The 20,730-nt window shown below is 34.5% G+C and overlaps 2 protein-coding genes across 6 annotated transcripts in view; one reads left to right on the forward strand and one right to left on the reverse strand.

Annotated features, from left to right (window-relative positions):
* Positions 1-12,792, forward strand: part of LOC132544425 (tyrosine-protein kinase SRK2-like) — a 108,600-nt gene extending 95,808 nt beyond the window's left edge. For all 4 annotated transcript variants that reach the window (XM_060208019.1, XM_060208020.1, XM_060208021.1 and 1 more), the window contains 5 exons: positions 994-1,158; positions 1,631-1,890; positions 5,546-5,699; positions 6,129-6,260; positions 7,379-12,792. In XM_060208019.1, coding sequence (XP_060064002.1) covers positions 994-1,158; positions 1,631-1,890; positions 5,546-5,699; positions 6,129-6,260; positions 7,379-7,554 — 887 coding nt within the window. In that variant the 3' untranslated portion in view covers positions 7,555-12,792. The remainder of the gene's footprint in view (positions 1-993; positions 1,159-1,630; positions 1,891-5,545; positions 5,700-6,128; positions 6,261-7,378) is intronic.
* Positions 12,793-13,095: 303 nt separating this feature from the next.
* Positions 13,096-20,728, reverse strand: LOC132544418 (eukaryotic translation initiation factor 4E type 2-like). Of its 2 annotated transcripts, none has more exons than XM_060208010.1 (7): positions 20,659-20,728; positions 18,988-19,087; positions 18,364-18,492; positions 17,813-17,917; positions 17,149-17,301; positions 16,755-16,891; positions 13,096-15,442 (listed from the first exon to the last, which is right to left on the reverse strand). In XM_060208010.1, exons 1-7 carry the CDS (start codon positions 20,676-20,678, stop codon positions 15,400-15,402), a joined length of 687 nt encoding a protein of 228 aa, XP_060063993.1. In that variant the 5' UTR covers positions 20,679-20,728; the 3' UTR covers positions 13,096-15,399. The 2 variants fall into 2 exon arrangements, with proteins under 2 accessions (XP_060063993.1, XP_060063992.1); XM_060208009.1 differs by lacking the exon at positions 20,659-20,728 and adding an exon at positions 20,023-20,165.
* Positions 20,729-20,730: the final 2 nt, after the last annotated feature.

Here is a 20,730-nt window from a genome sequence, read left to right on the forward strand (position 1 = left end):
AACCCTACAGGTGCTCTTTTGTGTTCCGAAATCACTTCCTGTTCATAATTGGAGTTTTGAAATCTAATTTAGAATCTGCATGCCATTTATATTAAAAATGACGGAAACGCCATAATTAATTGCATTTTAGATTTTTCGGTTAGAATGATAAAACATGTTGGATATTGACCGCGTGAGCTAGTCACATATTTCAGTTGAACAGAAAACAGTGTAGTATGAACTCCAATACATCTGGTCCTGGTGAAATACAATTACACTAGTTAAAACAGATGTTGTGGATTGAATTTTGATGTCTTTGTACGAATTACATTTAACATTATGTTTTATCAGTTATAAGGTGCTGCAGTGTTTGGATGAATTTACCTTTAAATGTGCCTCTGAGCTTTAATGGTGTCAGTACTCAAAGGTTTTTAGAAACTATAGAATACAACACATATGTTTCAGTCTAGAAAACACTGAGGCATGCATTCATGATAATAGAGCTTCATGCTAACGGGTAAAAAGTTGAATACAAATTTAAGAAAATGGGATGGGATTTCATTACTTTTTTACGTTTTTATTTTATTATTATTATTATTTAGCCCGCAAATTAAAGAAAAAGGGGGAAAAATGTCACCCTTGTTTGTATCTTTTTCACATAGACATATTTGATTATGATAATAATAAGGAAGATAGACCACATCAATCTTCAGGACAATCAGATAATAGATAAATACTTTTTGTAAAGAAAATAGAAGAAAATATTTGAAATATATCTAGGGTAACGCCCATATAATGGTGTATGATATCCTGGTATTGTATCCAGGAAACAGGGAGGAAGGTTTGCTTAGCCTTGTACAGGAAGTCGTAGACATATTATATATACAAATGTTCAGAAGTATAGCTCCCAGGCCGCTATTTTTACCTGAGTCATTGGCACCTTCCCAATGTACATTTCATTCAAGGTGCGGCAGCAGATTTGTAAAATTTGTGTTTTGTTTGTCTGTTTTCTAGACTCAGCAGATGGGTTATGTTGTAAGCTAGCTCAAACCTGCATTAAACCCAGATCACTCCTGTGGGCCTTCGAAAGAGGAAAACAAGATGACTATGCTACTGCACGAGAATCAATTTTACTGATAAAAAAACTAGGAAGTGGCCAGTTTGGAGAAGTATGGTTAGGTTGGTATATCTATCATATCTTTTCAGAGGAATAAGGCAATGAAACGTGTAAATATCCAATTTTATTTCAGCCATTTGACTAGTTCATGGAATGCATATAACCTAGTAGCTGTCATATTTGTGATTGAGTGAGAAGAGTGTTAAAAACTTAATTACTCTCCTTGGGATGAAAATAAACCAATTCAAGTATGGTTGGTTAGTGTGTTTATATCAGATGGTCTGCATGAATAGTGAAAATAATTTAAAATATTGCTACATTGCTGATATGTTTAAGCCTGATAGGCAATCTTATCCTCAATGTCACAAAACCATCACTTTACTTCGAAGTTTTCTGCATAGATTCAACTTCAGAATTAATGTTTCAACTGAGGGCAATGTTTAGATCACTTAATAACACCTTTGTTTGCTTATTATTTCTGTTTTATTTGAAAAAGTTAAAAAAAATAAAACACCAATATTATGATTATGGCAGGTACATGGCACAGCAGTCGACAGGTGGCAATTAAGATGCAGAAAAAGGATGCTGTTTCCACGGCAGCCTTTCTGGACGAGGGGCAGATCCTCAAGACGCTTGAGCACCCTAATATCATTAAACTTCTAGGAATCTCAAATGAGGCAGAGCCTATATACCTTATCACAGAATACATGTTGAATGGCCGCCTGTCCATGCACCTACGTGAAGGACAAGGTCGTGACCTTGGGGTCACACAGCTTCTGTGGATAGCCACACAGGTATGTAAATTAAATTCTGTATTTCTATGAATTGACGTTTATTTATAAGCAACCCTTTACTTAAGTGTCAGCTGATATGTATGAATTCCTTAAAGAAGTTATTGGCATTCATTTCGTCGTGTAAGGCGAAGTTCACAAGTAGGATGATAGGGTCAAGGTAACATTTTCAGGTCATGCAATATATTGATTTTTTGAATTAGAAAAGAGGAAAACAAAAAAAGAATGGTCAGTTATTTGGTTTTAAAGTTTTTGATTGTAAAATGATACTGGAATTTTGGCACAAAATATTGAAAAGGAAAGAAGACATCTGTCAAATATTGAACATTTTTGTGAGGAGAATAATCGAGGAACTTTCTCATTACACTATGATAAAAATATGAAAAATTGTACAGAGTATTAATCAAATATACATTTGGAAGCCTGTAGGAGGCAGGTGAAGGATACCACAGAATTGGAATGGTTACAAGTTACCATACGTTTAATTGAGTAAATTGGAAAAGTATTAGAGACTGCACATGTGGGGAATTCTAGTGTCAGTCTGCCTGTGTGGCCACCAAAGCAGTAAACATTGGGAACCTCAGTGATGTAGAGAGCTGAGATTGCTCTTGTAAAAAACACGGTGCACTATAAACTTGGAGAGATAGCTTAATTGATACTTGGCTTTGGTTTATTTCAGTGTGTTTGGTGAAATTTTCCTCATACTTCAGCAATTACACCCTCATTTTGACATATTAATTGGGTCTTTAGTCTTACTGTGACAGATTTTCCTGCAGTACATCATATCAGTACTTCAGTTTAATTGTCTAGTGTGTAGATTTATGCTTTAGGTGTTGTAACACAAACTTTCTTCTGAAAAAGCGCACCTCAATAATGGTGATTAAAATGTCCATAATATGTGAATTACAGAAATATTGCTGAAGTCAAATAACAGAATGATTGCACCAATGTATCTTGGGGTTCCATCAGACAAAGCCTCATTTAAGTTTTACATTAGAAAATTTTATCTAGTAGTTGATTTGTGGATATAACTTCAAATTTCATAGTTACATAATCTTGAAACTGTTTAATTGGAAACTGGAGAATTCCTTAAAAGGGAGATAAATTGTGTCTTAAAATTTCTGAGTAATTATTGTAAAGTAGTATCTTTTATTAACACTAAGCAACCTAATCACATTTTAAACTATATTCACAAAAATTGAAAACTGGAAAATAACTGAAATTAGGCACTACATGTATAAGTTGTCCAAGCACACATACAAAGTCAAATTCATTTTTATTGTATCTTGCAACTTTTTGTGAAAATAACTTCGCATGTTATAAATTTTGAACATTTGAGAACTGCAACAGCAGCATTCTGTTGCTGACAGTAAAATGTCGGGACAAAAAAAGTATTCTGCCACATTCTAAAACATTTTGGGTTTACTTAAATGGAGATTGAAAATGCGCCAAACTTCTTTTTTTTACGGTTTTACCAAAAGTTCAGAGCTAAAAGAATGAAATTCGAAAATAGCAGCCTTTAATAGCAATTAAATATGGCAGAGATCTCAGCAGATAGTTCCAAGGTGGTTCCTCTTGTTGGAAGACTTTAAGTAATCAACATTGTCCTCAACTTTGTCATTGCTGCTGTGGCTTGTAGTACAAACATACCCAGTTATTAGCAGAGTTCACACAACAGTCCTCATTTTTTGATCCAGTAATGACAAACTAAGGAATCTAACCACACCTTAACCTCTTCTAACGTATTTCATCTGAATTATGCTGAACCTCTTGGTTTTATAAAAGTCTTGAAAGGCTGTACAGCTGGAAGTCTTGTCATTTAGAGAAATAATTTAAAATGAAAAATGTTTCCATGTACAGTTGTTATCAGCGGAGGATTTATTTAAGATGTGAATCATTTATGCCAATCTGTGTTGATTCAGGTACCTGTACAAATGTCAGCTTTAAAGAGAAATATGCTGTAATCCAAAAAAAAATTACAGATTACTGTCGGGTTCATCAGGTGCAAAGTCATTAGTGTGCACCATCCATGTTTTTAGAACACCTGCGCTCTGTTGAGCAAAAGACTCTAGATTTGTCATCTTAATGGATTAAATCCCAAGCTTTTCACAGTATCATTTTGTGAGAAAAGTATGTGCTGGTAATATGCAAACTTGCATCTTTTCGATTAAGGTTTGACATTCATATCAAATTAAGATAATTGAGTTAGTATGTTATATCATATTCAATTAGGCTTTTAGCTAATGTAAAGCTATATATGCTGCACAAAAAATTATGATGCAGTTAATGTTCAGTGCTATATCGCTAATAGGTACTGCAATTTGTGCACTGGTATTTATTTGGCATGATAAGATATCACTTGATAAATGTATGACAGTGATTGAGTAATTAGAACTGATGGTTAGGTTTAGAAGGGGGGAGGGAAGGTGGAAAATGGTAAGATGATGGAGAGGGAGGGAGGAGATGGTGGAAAATGGTCAGAGGAATGAGAAGAAAGGAAAGTGGAAAAAGGGCAGAGGATGAAAAGAGAGAGATGACATAGAGGGCAAAGTTCAAAGGAATGAGAGAAAGGGAAGGGAAGGTGGGAAAAGGTCAAAGGAATGAGTGGAAGGGAATGGAAGGAAAGGTAGGGAAAGGTCAAAGGAGTGAGAGGATGGGAAGGAAAGGTGGGAAAAGGTCAAAGGAATGAGGGATGAAGGGAAGGAAAGGTGGGATAGGTCAAAGGAATGAGGGATGAAGGGAAGGAAAGGTGGGATAGGTCAAAGGAGTGAGAGGATGGGAAGGAAAGGTGGGAAAAGGTCAAAGGAATGAGGGATGAAGGGAAGGAAAGGTGGGATAGGTCAAAGGAGTGAGAGGAAGGGAAGGAAAGGTGGGAAAAGGTCAAAGGAGTGAGAGGAAGGGAAGGGAAGGTGGGGAAAAGTCAAAGGAGTGAGGGATGAAGGGAAGGAAAGGTGGGATAGGTCAAAGGAGTGAGAGGAAGGGAAGGGAAGGGAAGGTGGGAAAAGGTCAAAGGAGTGAGGGGAAGGGAAGGTGGGGAAATGTCAAAGGAGTGAGAGGAAGGGAAGGGAAGGTGGGAAAAGGTCAAAGGAGTGAGAGGAAGGGAAGGGAAGGTGGGATAGGTCAAAGGAGTCAAAGGAGGGAGGGAGGTGGGAGGTCAAAGGGAAGGGAAGGTGGAAAAAGGTCAAAGGAGTGAGAGGAAGGGAAGGTTGGGAAATGTCAAAGGAGTGAGAGGAAGGGAAGGGAAGGTAGGAAAAGGTCAAAGGAGTGAGAGGAAGGGAAGGAAAGGTGGAGAAAGGTCAAAGGAGTGAGGGATGAAGGGAAGGGAAGGTGGGAAAATGTCATGGGTTGGAGAGGGAGGGAAAGGAAGGTGGGAGATAGTTAGATGATGGGTTTTGTTGACTTTTGTGTAATGAGAGGAGTTTGTTTTGTATTGAATTGAATGCTATTTTAAGGACAGCACATACTTCATGTTGCATATACAAAGATTACAGAGTAAGGTATCAGAAGTGGCCTGTAGTCCCAGGGAATAACACACTTTCCTTTCAAACATGTCACGTCAGTTCAATTCCAAGAATAGACGTGAATTTTTGTCATTGAATAGATTATTTGTAATTTGCAATTTCTGGTTGCCCACTGACGTGGAATTATTTAATTACAGATTGCGGAAGGAATGACGTACATGGAGAAAGAGAAATTTGTTCATCGGAATCTTGGCGCCAGAAACATACTAGTGGGAGACATGAATGTGGTAAAAATTGCTGGATTTGGGATGACCAAACTGGTGGATGACCCTGATTTCAACTTCAGGAGAGGTACACTAGTCGTTCTTTACTCTCTTTTAAACAACAGAGCTTTTCCTTGGGGATCTGTGGGGCCAAAATATGGGCCCCATTCCTGATTATATTTATTTCATAATATGGCCAAATATAAAATACAGTTTATTCCTTAAAACTTCCTCTCCAACTGATCAATTTTCTTCCAAAAATGAGATAAAAAGTCACTTTCCCAATTTTGTGAAAAAGGCCCAGAACAATGATTCTGGTAAATCCCATTGTGTTTATGATGAATGGTGTATCTTATCAGAGTGAACCACTTGTAGTAAAGATGAAATTCCAATCAGAAATTGGTTCTGTTTTATTTTAGTTTAATTTCTATAACCAAAAATTCTAACAGTGAAGAATATCAAGATGAAAGGTAATGGTAGTTCACTGTAGATTGATCAATGTTCTTCTTCATTGTAGGACTAAAAATGGCCATCAAATGGATGGCACCTGAGGTCCTCATGTGCAACAAATACAGCACAAAAGCTGATGTGTGGTCCTTTGGAATAGTGCTAATTGAAATATTCTCCTACGGCAAGGAGCCATACGAAGGTGAGTCACACTGTCATAGTGTGTTGTATCTGTTGTCTATTTAATTTGGCAGAAGAGCTAACTTTTTCATTGTGTGTAATTGTTAGGATTAATTTTTGGCCGGGTTGCACATAGGGCGGGGGGGGGAAAGGGTTACCAATGTTGTAGAATCAAGCCCTCCTAGAGTTTCTGACGTAGAAGCTTGAAACATTGTAGGATGTTTATATATATGTTGAAGATGTGCACCTCCTATTATGGATTCATTCCAGACATTTTTCTGGATTTTCCTGTCTTTGGAACTTAGTCATTTTCTGAAACTTTTCTTGTTATCACAGTTTCTTAGAAACTACAACAAGAATCTTTCCGAAATTCCACATATAAATCACCTTGAGCTGTAGATGTCCATTGTCTATTTTTTGAACATCTCCAAATCAAAAATGGCTGCAACTTCTTTCTTTAAATGCCCGTCTTCAGTACCAATTCATAAAATACAATCAAACTTTCTCTCTTATAACAAATATTCTACATACTCAGCAAATGAAACACCCTTAACTGTCTTATAAATACCATATGACATTGCACTGATGCCGCAACCCGCCCAATTGTGGCATTGCCCCATTTCTAACAACAGTAAAATGGGTTCGAACAAGAATAGGACAACTGGAAGTAGGTACTCAGCAATCATAAGCATAATCCTGTGTTTCAAGGTATAGGCTACCCAACTGATAGCTATGCTTATCGTTTCCTAGTCAGTACTAAAACAATATTGAGATATTTTTTCAAACTCATTGTTTGGACTTGTTGAATGACTTGGTGAGTCATGTTGACACCTTTAAAAGAAAGAAAAATAGGTTGATAAATTTACATTTCAATGGCACGCTGCTATAGGCTAAGGGAGGTAACTCAAGGACATTTTTTTTTTAATAAAACCTGGTGGCTTACAAATTAAGAAAAGAAAATGTTTTGCAGGCTGTTGCAATGTTAAAAAAAGAAGTTCTGTATTGTGAGACAACACATGAGAAAAGATAGATGTTTCAAAATTTCTTGTTTACCTTCCAGAAAAATTCTTACTGAAGATTTGAAAACCAATAAAAGACCAAAATGTTTAATGACACATATCCAATATGTTCTTTCCACAGGTTTGGGAAGTAAAGAAGCCTTTGACAATGTGCAGCATGGCTATCGAATACCTCGTCCTGAAGCATGCCCTCCTGCGGTGTATGATGTCATATTACAGTGTTGGAATGCAAACCCTCCTTCGCGACCTTCATTTGACTTTTTGAACACTTTTTTACATGACGCACAGTCCTCATGACCTGAAGATACAGCCTTGTGAGGAGTAAACAGTGTTTTGAGCAAAAACAGGGCATTTTCATCTTGTGCTACATATTCTAAAAATGTCAGAGGTTTCAGAGCAAACAAAGACTGACTACACAGGCAGATGATCTTTTAAAAAACTTTAGAGACCACTGGAAATGGTTACGTGTGCAGGACTTCTTCAGATCTTAACTGAAAAGTGATGATTGTTCATGGCATGAAGGCAGTTAAACTACACAAACAGATTTCAAAGTGCAATGGATTAATCTCTTAATGACAATGCTTTAAGTTTGTTATACTTCTGAGTATATCAGTGGAGTAAAACTTGTGTTCAGACAAACTCTTGTTATATTGTACCCCAGGGTTTGGATATTCATAATAACTGTATATCATTTACCCATTTCACTAAATATAATTTCATCTATGTTGCCATAACATACCTTTGGTCTGATCTTGTGAAAAACCTGTAAATATTTTGTCAAAAATCTTGAAAGTGATTGATTTCTTCTTATCAGAAGGTATTATGCAAACTATTTTCAAATCTAATATTTTTTTTTTTTTTTTTAAAGAATTTTCATGTTGGTTTTTATTGCACTTGTTTGACCCAGCGACATGACGAATGTGAATCTCGTACATATTGTAGCATTGACACTTCAGTTTTACACTTCAGATCCATAATAGTAAGGTCAAATGAAAGGCATCATGTTTTGTATAAGATGGTCTTTAACTTCACATGATACAGGGTTATACTGGGTATTGTAGATTAAGTGTTTTTACATGTATAAGGTACCTAACATATACCTCTGCTGGCTTTGTGAAGCCGACTGGGCAATTTTTTACCATTCATACACTTTTATTTTAAAATATATGACATACTTATCGAATGACCTGTTTACAATCAGATTGATATGGTTTTGTTTCACAATTTTAGAATTCCTATTTCGCTCTTGAGCCAATCCATTTGAGACTGTTTTATTGCAACAAAATGACCTTTATAATTAGGTTTAAAAATAGCAAAAGGTCAAAGCCAGTGTGTTATTTTTCATTTCTTTCAAATTTTCCGAATGTTGTTTCTTCATGAATTCTGTTGTACCTAAATATCATAGTTTGTTGTAGATCAATATGTAGTTGTGAGTCTTCATTAACATGGTTGGTCCATTTGGTCTAAATTAATTCCTGTATGCCTTATTGCAGAATTGGGTAATTCAAATTGGTTAGTATTTCATGACAAATTATCTTATATTAATCAATATATTTATTCAATTATAAAAGGAAAAAACCTGGTATTTATTGTTGTCATATTCTTCAAATTTTTACAAAACATCGGTGGTATGAATTATTTGAATACATGAAATGAAGTTCAGAAAAATATTTTTCTCACTTTTTATGGAAACAAGAAAACTTACATGAATTTGATGCAATAAGTCTGAATGAAATACCATTAGAATATGTGAGGTGAATAATTTTATTGCACACACTGAAGATTTTTTAGTGTTTAATTTTAACGTCCAGTCTCGTTTAATAAGTAATGAAATGGAGGATTTGATATCTGTCTCCGTGCTAAACGTTGTTAACTTTGCTGCCAGTGTTTTTGTTTTTTTTTCATTACTTTGTTGAAATTAAATCCATCCGAATGTGTTCATGAATAGTGGTATCCTCAGATCTGTTGATTTCACTACTTACATCAGATTTTCACATACATTGGGTTTACAGACATTACTACACTATAATTGGTTCTAATTGGTTCAAACATGCTACCAACAGAGCCTGGTGAAGTTATGAAATTGGCATCTTTGCTAGATGTACAGAAATTTTTGTATTGAATTAAGTCCTCCTGTTGGAGATGTAGTGGCTCCACAGCCTTTGTACTAGACCTATAAAGCTAGTTTTGCCCCAGTTGATGAGCCTAGGACCATTTGCCATTATGGACAGTGTTCCTGTATCTGTTCATGTATGTTAAAATTGTAGTTATATATTTTTTTGTACAAATGTAAATATGAACGTGAAACCCACCCAATCTTTTTTATTTTTTAATTTTCTTAATTCCTATGTTATTCTTCATTTTGACAAGGTGTACAATTAATAGTGTAAATTAATTAATTTTTAACGGGTTTGCCTCAATTTGGGATCAAATTTACCATAATAACTGTATGATCATATAAGAACTCTCCACATACCGCCCCAAGTTTTAATGAACATTTTCTTGAATGGTCGTTAATAATGTTCCCGAATGTTTCTCCTATTTTTTCCTTGAGAAATCTGCATTCTACATTTTAAATGAAGCATTTGATTTCAAAGTTGGTTAATATCCCACAAAGAAATGTAGGAAAGTGTTTCAGAAAGTACAATGAATGACCCCTTATATATGTTTTGTTGGTGGTTCAAAAGCACTAGTTACAGTCGCTGTAAATAATATACAGACTTGTAAACAAGATTGATAGTCTTTCATCAGAATTTTTTTTTTAAATGCACCAGAAGTAACTAATTAACATACGGATATGCTCATGAAACCATTTTCCTTCTCTTTTTTTTTCTTCTTCAGTTTTACGAATATGAAAATGGTACATGTATTTTTAATGATAAATTCAACATAATATCAAACAAAAAGATGTTTCTAAATGAGTTTGTTTAAAGTTTCTCATACAGATGAACTTGTAATGAAAGACTAACTTAAGAGATTACATTCCAACTGTCTACAATATCTAAGATAAAAGGTAATGGAAAATACTAAGCCAACACTTCAATCTTATTGACTTGGTTGATGAAAGATTTAAGAAATTCATAGGAAAGTGATAATTATTGCACGTGACATGAGACAACAATATCTGTTAATGAATTGCAATATACTGCGACACAAAAATGCTCGAAGTTTCCTTGTTGATGGTTGATGTCTGACCGTTTACACGGAACTTAGATATTGACTGCAATCAATTGATTAGTAATCAGAGGTACACACACATGGTTAAAAATGCTCTGACTAAATTGGCAGACCTTTAAAGCTCGACCCCTGGAAATAATTCTTCAAAAGTAAACAAATTAATTTTATTCTTCAAAAAATAAAAAATTTCCTGTGGTCTTAACATTTGTGAGTGTTGAAGGTGCTAGAGTCCTATTTGATACAGATGTGTTTTTATATATATATATTTACAGAGATGTTTCAGAGTCTCTTTTTATTTTGGACAATTAAACTTTGACTGTTTATTAAAGTCTAAGGCATGTTTCCGTATATTTAAGCTTTAAGATAAATGCTCTGAAAAAGTAACTGCAGTTTAATCACATTTTGTTGTTTGAAACATGAAGAATACAGAAGATTGACATCACTGTATTTTGTATTTATAATTTTACAACATGACAGTTTTATATAAAATTCAATATATGCATTCTTAATCAGCAATAAAAAGTTCTCTGATTGATACTTTTCATTCACTAAAACATTTTTTTTCACGATCTTTGATTTATGCATTTCAGTGTTTACTATATTAATACCATTTATAATGGAGAAGTTGATCATATCTAGGGTTTTCATTGAGTATCATGTGCTACTGTGCTGCCCCATAAATATTCACAAATGATTGTATATATATATGAAGTATAATCTTTATAATTTATGATAAAATCCTTATAATCACCTCGTTCATGTACTATAATCTACATTGTCACGTCACAGACTTGTATTTAAGGGGAAAAAACCTGATTAAGTGTTAACAATGTTGGAAGCTATTTGAATTGATCAAGATAGATATATTTTTCTGTGTACATACAGATTATCTATGTAAATATTTTAGCAGAAAGTAGTGAATGAAATGAATTCTTAGATATGTCTGCTGTTCAGAGTTGGTTTTTCTGCTATTTTTTTTTTTTTACACAATTTCTGATTCTAAGAAATAATCATCAGTGCATTTGAATTTGTGACAGTTCCATGCACTCGCAAACTCATGTTGCATTTCTTTCTGCTTTGGTGTTCATTTGAATTTACCTCTATATTCTGACACATGACTGCACAACAAGCCTTCCATCAGGGAAGTTTCACTAGTTTTGGTACCAAAACCATGGCCTGGATTTTCTTTTACAATTAGTGAAAATTTTTATTTCACACTGGATGAGAATACTTTTTGGCTACTAGAATTTTGAAAAATATTCTTAAATGTGTGCATGTAATGCAGAATTGTTTTCTTATTCACTGCTTTATTAAACAAAATTGCACCAAAACTATTTTCTTAGAGATACATGCTGTATCAGGGCTATCTCCAGAACAAGACTAAAATACAGTTTTGTTACCACAAATATGCAGTAATTCATCGAGAAATTAACTTAGTTTATAAACTTTTGACTTTCTTTACAATTTGCACAGATAATGCAGAACTGTTGATCTGTTGATTTAAAAATATTTGTTTGCATATAAATTAATCTCAGCTCTTGTGTCACTGATTGATACAGGGAAAGACCTACCATATATATATAAAAAAATTTGCACGGTATAGAGACGTTACAACTATTCCACAGTATGTTAATAAAAATTTCATATATTATTTTACTGTTTGATTAACAGACCAGATGACAGAATTGATAGATATTCTCGATGCCACAAATATTTGTATTTCAATAGAGAGTAGACTACATTCCTTCACTGAATAATCAATGCATGTTCAATCATAAAATCAGAGTTTTAGAACAGATTTTGCTTACAGTTGCTATTCGCAGCTTTTGTTACGCTTTATTTTATCAGTCATCCAGTTTACAAATATGTATGTAATGGTTGTGTGAACAACGTGATCGTTCATATATATATATATATATATTTACCAGGTGTTCTTTTGTAAAATCATCATAGTTCATTTTTATTCAGTATTGATTCAATATTTCATTAAACAAAGCACCTTCATCATACAATGTTCATTGTACAGAGACTTCACAAAGGGAAATAACTATTGAATGTATTTTTGTCACAAACTTTGGTCATGGCGATCCTAGCTCGTGCTAAATATGTTGAAATTATTATTACTATACCTATCATTATATCCACCTTTGTCCGGTTCTTGGTTGCATACTTAAGTCTTGCTGCAAAAGGTTAATTGTGCCATTTTTGTAGTGCTGATCTACCAATGAAAATGCTCATTACATAAATATTGGGGAATGCTTGTATTGGTCAGTAACAATTGATTTGATTGGAGCAGAGTGTTTACAATTCATTGCTCTGTGTGGAACAGAACGAAAATAAATATGTTGAAAAAAAGTCTATGTTCTTTGTCTTATCTTTCTTCAAATATTTTGTAAAATGGCAGAATTTTATAAAAATAATTGTTCTTGTTGAAGTCCAGAGAGAGTACATGTCATCTTACTGATCTCAGCTAGTTGGAAACTCTTTTGTAAAGTGGTAGAGAGTCTGTCGTGCAAGGTTGCTTATTAGTGCCCTAGCAGGGACAGGACATTTTAATTACATGTACTCTACAGGATCTGGGATATGCTGTAATATGGAGGTGGAAATTTTCCAAAAGCACGAGTATTCAGTCTTGCAAAAAATAACATATGCAGGTTAAAATCATGTATTTTATGTAATTTATTTTGAATAAACCATTCACTTTCAACAACATTCATATCAGACTGTGCTGCAACACTTGTAAACAATTTGTCAGAAAAAAATAACACTGCAGATTGTGACCAACTTAAGTTTCATCACAACAACCAGGCACTGTCCTGAAATTCAACAAGAATCTGATACAACATAATTACAAAGACTGTTAGAGTGCCGAGGCTGGTATCTTAATACTAGTTAATTGATTTATGCTCGACAGGAAATTCCGAAACTGTGCATTTTGAACTTTACATATATCAAGTCCAACATCCAGTACAAGTGTGTTTGTGTAAAGTGGAACAATTCCAAGCCACCTGCACCGTTTCAACTCGGTTACACAAATGCAGTCTTAGTGTTAGACCTTGTGTCCAAAACAAACACAGTTGATATGATTTTTGATCTCTAGGTTCAAGATATGCACAATTATCTGACCAGTGACAAATTACCCACTGATTAAACAGTGAGATAGATATTACTACATCAAGAAAATCAGTTTAAATCTTAAAAATTTGTACAACACAGACTCATTTATCATGTTCAACTTTAACTCATGTCTGCCAGAAAACCATTCATGAATAATGATACAATGTAATTGATTAAGTGATCCAATACCATATTTTTCTAGCAATAAGCCAAACCTATCTCTTTTTACAGTTTTATTGGAAATGCCAAAAAATAAACATGAATCATTGTCCTGTCATAAAACGGTCTCCCTACTAAAATGTTTTGGCAGTACTCGGTCAATCATCAACAATGGACAATTACTGACCTGTTTTCAGTTGAATACAAGGATTTATTTACCCTGGAAGTTGATACATGTATTTCCCAAGTCTCCGGTGAATAGGAGAGTTAATATTTTCTCTATTCACCTGTAAATAGGTCAATAATTGTTTTCTTATATGATGACAAACGTCGCTTGAACAGATTGTGCCCGTTTCATTGTAATATTGCAATATCTTCAAACCTATGAGGTGTTTGAAAAGTGAATGACGGTCATAAAATGATAGGATTTATGTGACATAAATTTAGACCCATGTATCAGACTAGGAAACAATTCACTTTAGAATAAAAGCTCTGTTTTTTTTAATGATAAAAGAAGTTCATAAGTGTATATGCCTCAATTCTGCAGATCTAAAATGAGGATTTTCTCAAGGATGAAACAGCCTGCTTACCTTCCAACTTGGTTGGAGTTTCTAATATAATTACTGTATACTTCTGGAAATGTCCAAACATCTGAACTTATTAATGAGGACACTTCACAACAATGTTTTGATGGTCTATTATTCTGATATGGAATACACTTAAAAACTTAACTAAAATTAAGGTTTCTGAATCTGGAGTTTCATTCTTTCAATCAATTAAAACCAGAAAATCCAGAGGAAACCTATCCCCTCCCCCAACACTGCCTGATTGACAACTGCAATTTCCCTGAGGATCTAAGGGAGAAGTCTGCAAGGTTTTAAAACATTACACACTTATCTTGAATCTATCAGAGGACTTGTCCTTGATGGAAGTGCTCTGCTTGTTATAATTCTGAGTTACCTGAATATACTGAAATGTCTTAAACTGTGGGCCAAAGGGAGTAAACAGATTCCTACAAAGGGAGTTCAAAGACTTCCACATTCATCAAGAAACAAGGAGATAATTATGCAGTACCTGAAAATTGAAAATTAGGAATTTTCCTAATACCTCCCACACTGAAACATATAGAGTGTAGATTTCTTTGGAATTTAGAACATTAACTAGTTCAACAAGAAGGACACCAATAGTTTTGTTAAGTAAATAATTGAAAAGAAAATAGGCTATAGATCTACTAAAAGAAAATTCAGATCTAAAATAATGAGTTTGATAGCACAGATTGCAAAACAGGCATACTCTCTCTGTAAATTTTGAAATACAGATACACTCTCTCTGTGTAAATACTGAAATACAGATTGATCTCTCTCCCTCAGTAAATACTGATATTCATGACACACGATTACTCTGCATCAACATTCACAGACACGTTGCACCATGTTTATTACAAAGTCAGTAGCGTTCCACTTTTACGAATGTGGGACAAATTATGCTGCATCATCACTACAGTCCTCCTGAAGATGAAATACCGGCAGGAAATGTATAGACATAATGCATTTAGCTGGCTTGTTTGTGACTTTGATAATGTCTGTTTCATATTCCAGTCATTATTATCATAATAACAGAGGCCACAACAGCATTTCACTCTGCCTTATTTGGCAGCAATAGTTAAGTCCAGTGAAAGTTGTGTCCCTGTCACCGCATAAAGATATCTGTATTTCTGAAACTTGAATTGTCTCTGAAAAAAAATTAAAAAAAAAAATTACTGAAATATATCAAAAATACTCTATGCTAAATGTATTCTTAAAATTCATACTATACTACATATTATCTGTAAAGTGCTTTCTGGTTGGAAATCACAATTAACTGAAACAGCTAATATGTATATCATGCATCGAAAAGGGTAGGCAAGGGTGAAAAATGACAAGAGATCCCACAGAAATCTTGGTTCTCACAATAATTCAATCTTTATTTGTTCTTTTCTATTCTCTCCTCTGCTCGATAAAGATCTATCAAATACTTCTAAAGAAGACAAACTCTCGTTATCAAAATCAAAGATGGCCTCCTGTTGGCTGCTATTTTTTATTTTGAAAGTGTAAAAATGGGGCAAATTACAACAAGGGAAACCTACATATGAACTTTCAGAATTATCCTTCCTGATCTTCTCCAGAGATAGTGATAACAAACTATTGGTTAAAATTCAAGATGGCCACCTGTTAGCCATTTTGTTTTAGAATCACTCCAAAAACGGCACTATGCAAAACTATGACCCACGGGGAATCGACAATTGTACATAAAGTACTTCTCCAGTAGGAGTGATAACAACCTAATACTATCAAATGAAAGATAGCCACCTGTCAGCCACAAATCAATCCCAGAATGGGACAATGCACAGATTAAGGGGAAATTGTGGAATTATCCATCTTATACTAACAAACTATTACTGTCAAAAAACAAAGATGGCTGCCTGTTAGTTTTGTCAGACTGGTTTGTGCTGATGTGGTCGTGTCCTTGGGCAAGGCACTTTACCCACAAGGTGACCTCAACCTCAAAATGACACTGGCTGCTCTAAGAAGATCCTGTATCAAAATGTTACTGACTGTTACCAGGACAACCCCTGCTTCAAAATGACAAGAGACACAAGAGACATGCCCCTCTCCACAAAATGACAGGCTGTTCACAGTAGACCCGCCTAAATGACACTGACTACCATAAATCACTTGTATTTTATGTCGGATTGATTTTCATGTTAATATGCAAGTGGAGAAAATTGTGTGCAATTATTTGTACAGAAATACTTGTTGATGACATCCACACTGATTTGGTTTCCAATATCTAACAGTCCATCATTCACAAATTTAAAGTCATTTCTAGACCACCATTCCTGAAATCATGTATTTGTGATGGATGTCTGAAGAGGTAAGTTTGCGAAATAAAGTATTCGTAAAAGCCAAGTGGTTTACAGTATTCACAAAAGACCCTCACCTCAAAATGACACAGGCTGTTTACATACAGGGCAATAAAATGATCGCATATGCTATCATACTTACTTCATACTGTCGTTATGTGTTTTGTATTCCATGATAGTGTTGGGTGGAAGGTTAAGGACACGTTTCAGAGTGTCACGGATCCTTGATGTCGTTACAGTGTCGCTAGCCGTACGATTCCATAACGCTAAAATATCTTCCTGGAAAAATATCACAGAGGTTCTCAGAAAGCTGGATAAGTTTTGAACCAAATCAAGCAAATACTATTATAAAAAGCCATGTATTGAAGGAAAATTACAGATCAAGATAGATGCTGGAGGTAGCTTATACATTGAATTTAAAACATGTGCATCTTGCACAGCACAAGAGGTAGTGGACAAATTTTTTTTCCCAATGTGAATGTTTCGCTGGTATTTTTGTTAGAGAAATATCAGGTTATAAATGTAATAATACTCGCCTGGTATCTAATAGAAATAACTGCCCCACAGATCTCCTCACCAACCATAAACTGCTCTCCTAACATAGCCAGTACTAAATTTTCCCAGCATCGAGATGCCAAGCCTTTCTTCAGCCGTACAATCCATTTTCCACCCTTGTTATTTGCAGTGTCCTGAAAAAAATTTTCAGTCACATTAAAACTTTCCTTGTCCAGATTCTTCTTACTAAACTTTTATTTTACCATCATTATCCAATACTAAATAAAAGTTTAAACAAAAATACATCATCACCAGATAGAGTATTCTGTACCACTGGTCAAGGTCACTTTGAGGAAGCTAGAAAAATCATTTGTTCTGAACAGTTTGTGATCTTGGCTTCCATTTGTTTTGTGTCTTTCATGATATTAAAGTCATATATACAAAATTAACAAAATTAAAAAACCCAATCAGCATTCTCTGCCTTTTTAAAAGATTTTTTAGGGCAGATAATTGGCCCCATTCCCAACTTAAATTATTTCATATTTAAGCCAAATTCCCAAAATTTACAACTTACACCTAAAATTCCCAATTCACCAATTTTCTCCCCAAAATGAAGCAAAAATGCCCCAATCCAAAACCGTGGATAAAATACATGATTATGGATACTGTAATTGTCCCAAATAATTTCTTTCTATCTATACCAACCTCCCACATAGGACGAATGCCTTCCTTGAATATGTGATAGTCACTGTGTCCAGTGAGGTCACTGGGTCGTACCAAGTGGCTGTAATGGTTCCACCATTGTTCTACCTGGAACAAAACCATGATATTATGTATAATTACTCTAACAAACAACTCACCAAATTATTCTCTGGCTGGCATCTTTAACTTTGCTGTCAGTTAGATTTTAAGCAATTGAAAGAAACCTTTTCAAAATTCAAGTTTCATACATTCAACCGTTTGTCTCTATTTTGGGTTTTTTAAATTTGACAGTGGATAAGTTCTGATTAGTTCATAACATAAACAAATATTTATACTACATCCTTGAGGATGATGTATTACAAAAGTGAATCAGAACAATGACAAGCTAGAACAGATGAAGAAGGAAATTTAACACATTGCTTTATAATCTACAATGCAGCAGGATATAACCATTATACATTCATATAACATTAGAACATGCAAAATTGAGTATTTCCAATAAGCATCTATAGTTCCATGTTTTTTGTTTGCTTTCAATGGTAATAATTGCTTACAGAAGCAAAAGTTGTGATAAGTTTGAGATTCTGATTATAACTGGTGGCTGATGACTGTTTCCCGGGAGATTTCCGTGAGAACCATACTGCATAGTTGAATTGTAATGGATGTTCTCCTGGTCCAGGCTTCTACAAGAAAAACAATACCATGAGCTCCATTACTTTCTTTGTATCAGATATTAATGTGTAACAGATACAGCTCAGACATTTCTCAACATTTTCAAAAAGGAACACAAGAAACACGGTTATTCGAACCATGACTTTTTTCTCTCCATTCTTCATAGTTTCTTCTTCATAAATCAAAAAGAGTACCATATCAATACCATTCAACCATCTGGAAATTTTCTGATGTACATCAAACTTAAAGAAATTTTGCTACAATGAATTGAATCTTTAGATCCCATTATTCCGATAGATGTTACTGTACACTGCATCTCTCCAGCAATAAGCCTATGCCTTGTAATAAGACCATCTACATTTATCCTTACATATCCTTTACTCCTGTTCAGTAATATCATAAACCAATTCTATTTCAGCATCTTGTAAGTCTAACTCAGTAAATCAGAATTTTACTGAAATCAGCAATTCATTATATAGATATACACTATCAATTGCATTACTTACTGGTGTGGGTCGGGGTCGTGGAGAAAGTTCGTCGTCTCTGTCTTCATATCTTTGATCGGGAGATTCATTTTCTTCTTCCCCGCTATCTTCTGTCTTTAATCTAAAGATGGAACATATAAATATTGGTGGTAAAAATATCAGAGTCAGTCAGTAAGTGGTGATGGCATCAACCCGAAATACCTTGTAACACATCATAAAATTAATAACTTGTGAGTAGAATTTGCAGTAAACATTTATAAACAAAATTGTGTCATATTTTTCATTCCAGATAGATTCTCTACTCCTGGCGACATTACATTATCTATGATTTTATTACTCTAGAGTGTTCATCAACAAAAAGTCAATGACTAAATGATGTATAACATAACAGGGTTTTCCATAAGAGCCGGCCGCCGGCCAATTTGACCGACTACTTTGATCATTTGGCCGCCTACACCAATCCAGTTCCATAATAATGTTCTGTACACGACTACACGTACACGGCAGGCCAGCCTCCTACTTTCACTACACAGCCTACTACTAACAAAATTATGGAAAACCCTGCATAACATGATAATCAATTATTTGGTCCTTTTATTGACGTATCTACAATTTACAATTGAAAACAATTTTTTGCAAATTTGCAAGGTACCAACTGGAATTAAGTCACATCATGAATTTATAGGGTTACCTTGAGAAATCCTGACGGAAATATAATGGTTGGGGAAAGATGGCTAATTAACTGAAACATGGACATTTTCAATTACGGTCTTGTACACATCGACACTTAATTACAAATATGTGATCTGTTAACTTATTTTAAACCATTTTCAAGTAATTTTTAACTGTGATACCATTTTCATACTTTTTTAAAAATTTTACTTCAATAAATAAATCAGAAAATATTATCATTACTTGTTATATAACATAGAATTGATTAAATGGAACAAGAATGTTACCAATAGGTCCTACTGTCGTAATAATTATGACAAATGAACCCTTGACCTTTTATATAAATGTATACTACTCAAAGGCAAAAATTAACATTTATCAAACCTGTTTTCCTGATTTTCGGGCTTCATGTTTGTCGGTGTTTGTTTAAAAGATTTTGATATACTGCGTCTCTATTTTAACGTCAACATATGTTGGGTTCTCCGCAACAAAAAAGGGCACATGTACGCCCGCTAGCCAAAGTTTGTGTCAAAGCTCACTTGCTAACCTACCACGTGTCTGTGCACATTTGCTTTAGATAACAATGCTATCCATTTCGTGGCTACACCGACCTAATTATTACAAATAATTGCGAAATATTGTGCATGCCGGTAAATCTTTGCATAATAAAAGTTTCTTCATGTTTGAAATATGTGCACATTTTTATAGCTTTTATTAAATAATAAATAAGTTCAATGATTAGCTACTAATAGTGTACCTGAAAATAATTTGACAGTGTTCACCTCAAAAGGGAAAGCAATTTGCGCGAAGTGACGTCACGTGTTCCCGAAAGTCACTCAACCGACAAGAATCGGAGAGATTGCCGACAAGCGCTCCCGAGATCTGAACATGTTACTTCGCAAATGGCTGCGATCCGTTTTTCTTATAACATGGTATTGTCTTGTTGAGGAAGAAAAATACCAATATACCCTGCACATGCCACCAACGATTGGAAATAAAGATGTTAAAGTGATATCTTACGCATCGAATTTGTTGTTCATTTTCTGTGTTTACTCCGGAACACCGTCCTCCCGTAAACTGCCGAATGTTAGC

The sequence above is a fragment of the Ylistrum balloti genome, unplaced genomic scaffold, assembly GCF_031769215.1.
Source record: "Ylistrum balloti isolate Yb309-2 unplaced genomic scaffold, AGI_CSIRO_Ybal_v1 Utg369798, whole genome shotgun sequence".
Classification (NCBI taxonomy): Eukaryota; Metazoa; Mollusca; class Bivalvia; order Pectinida; family Pectinidae; genus Ylistrum; species Ylistrum balloti.

Excerpts from the sequence above, each read along its gene's own strand:
- LOC132544418 (XM_060208009.1), bottom strand. The coding sequence starts at position 20,048 with ATGAAGCCCGAAAATCAGGAAAACAG. Across the intron at positions 19,088-20,022 it reads CCCGAAAATCAGGAAAACAG|ATTAAAGACAGAAGATAGCG; the intron begins GTTTGATAAATG and ends TTCCATCTTTAG. Across the intron at positions 16,892-17,148 it reads TTATTTCTATTAGATACCAG|GAAGATATTTTAGCGTTATG; the intron begins GCGAGTATTATT and ends ATATTTTTCCAG.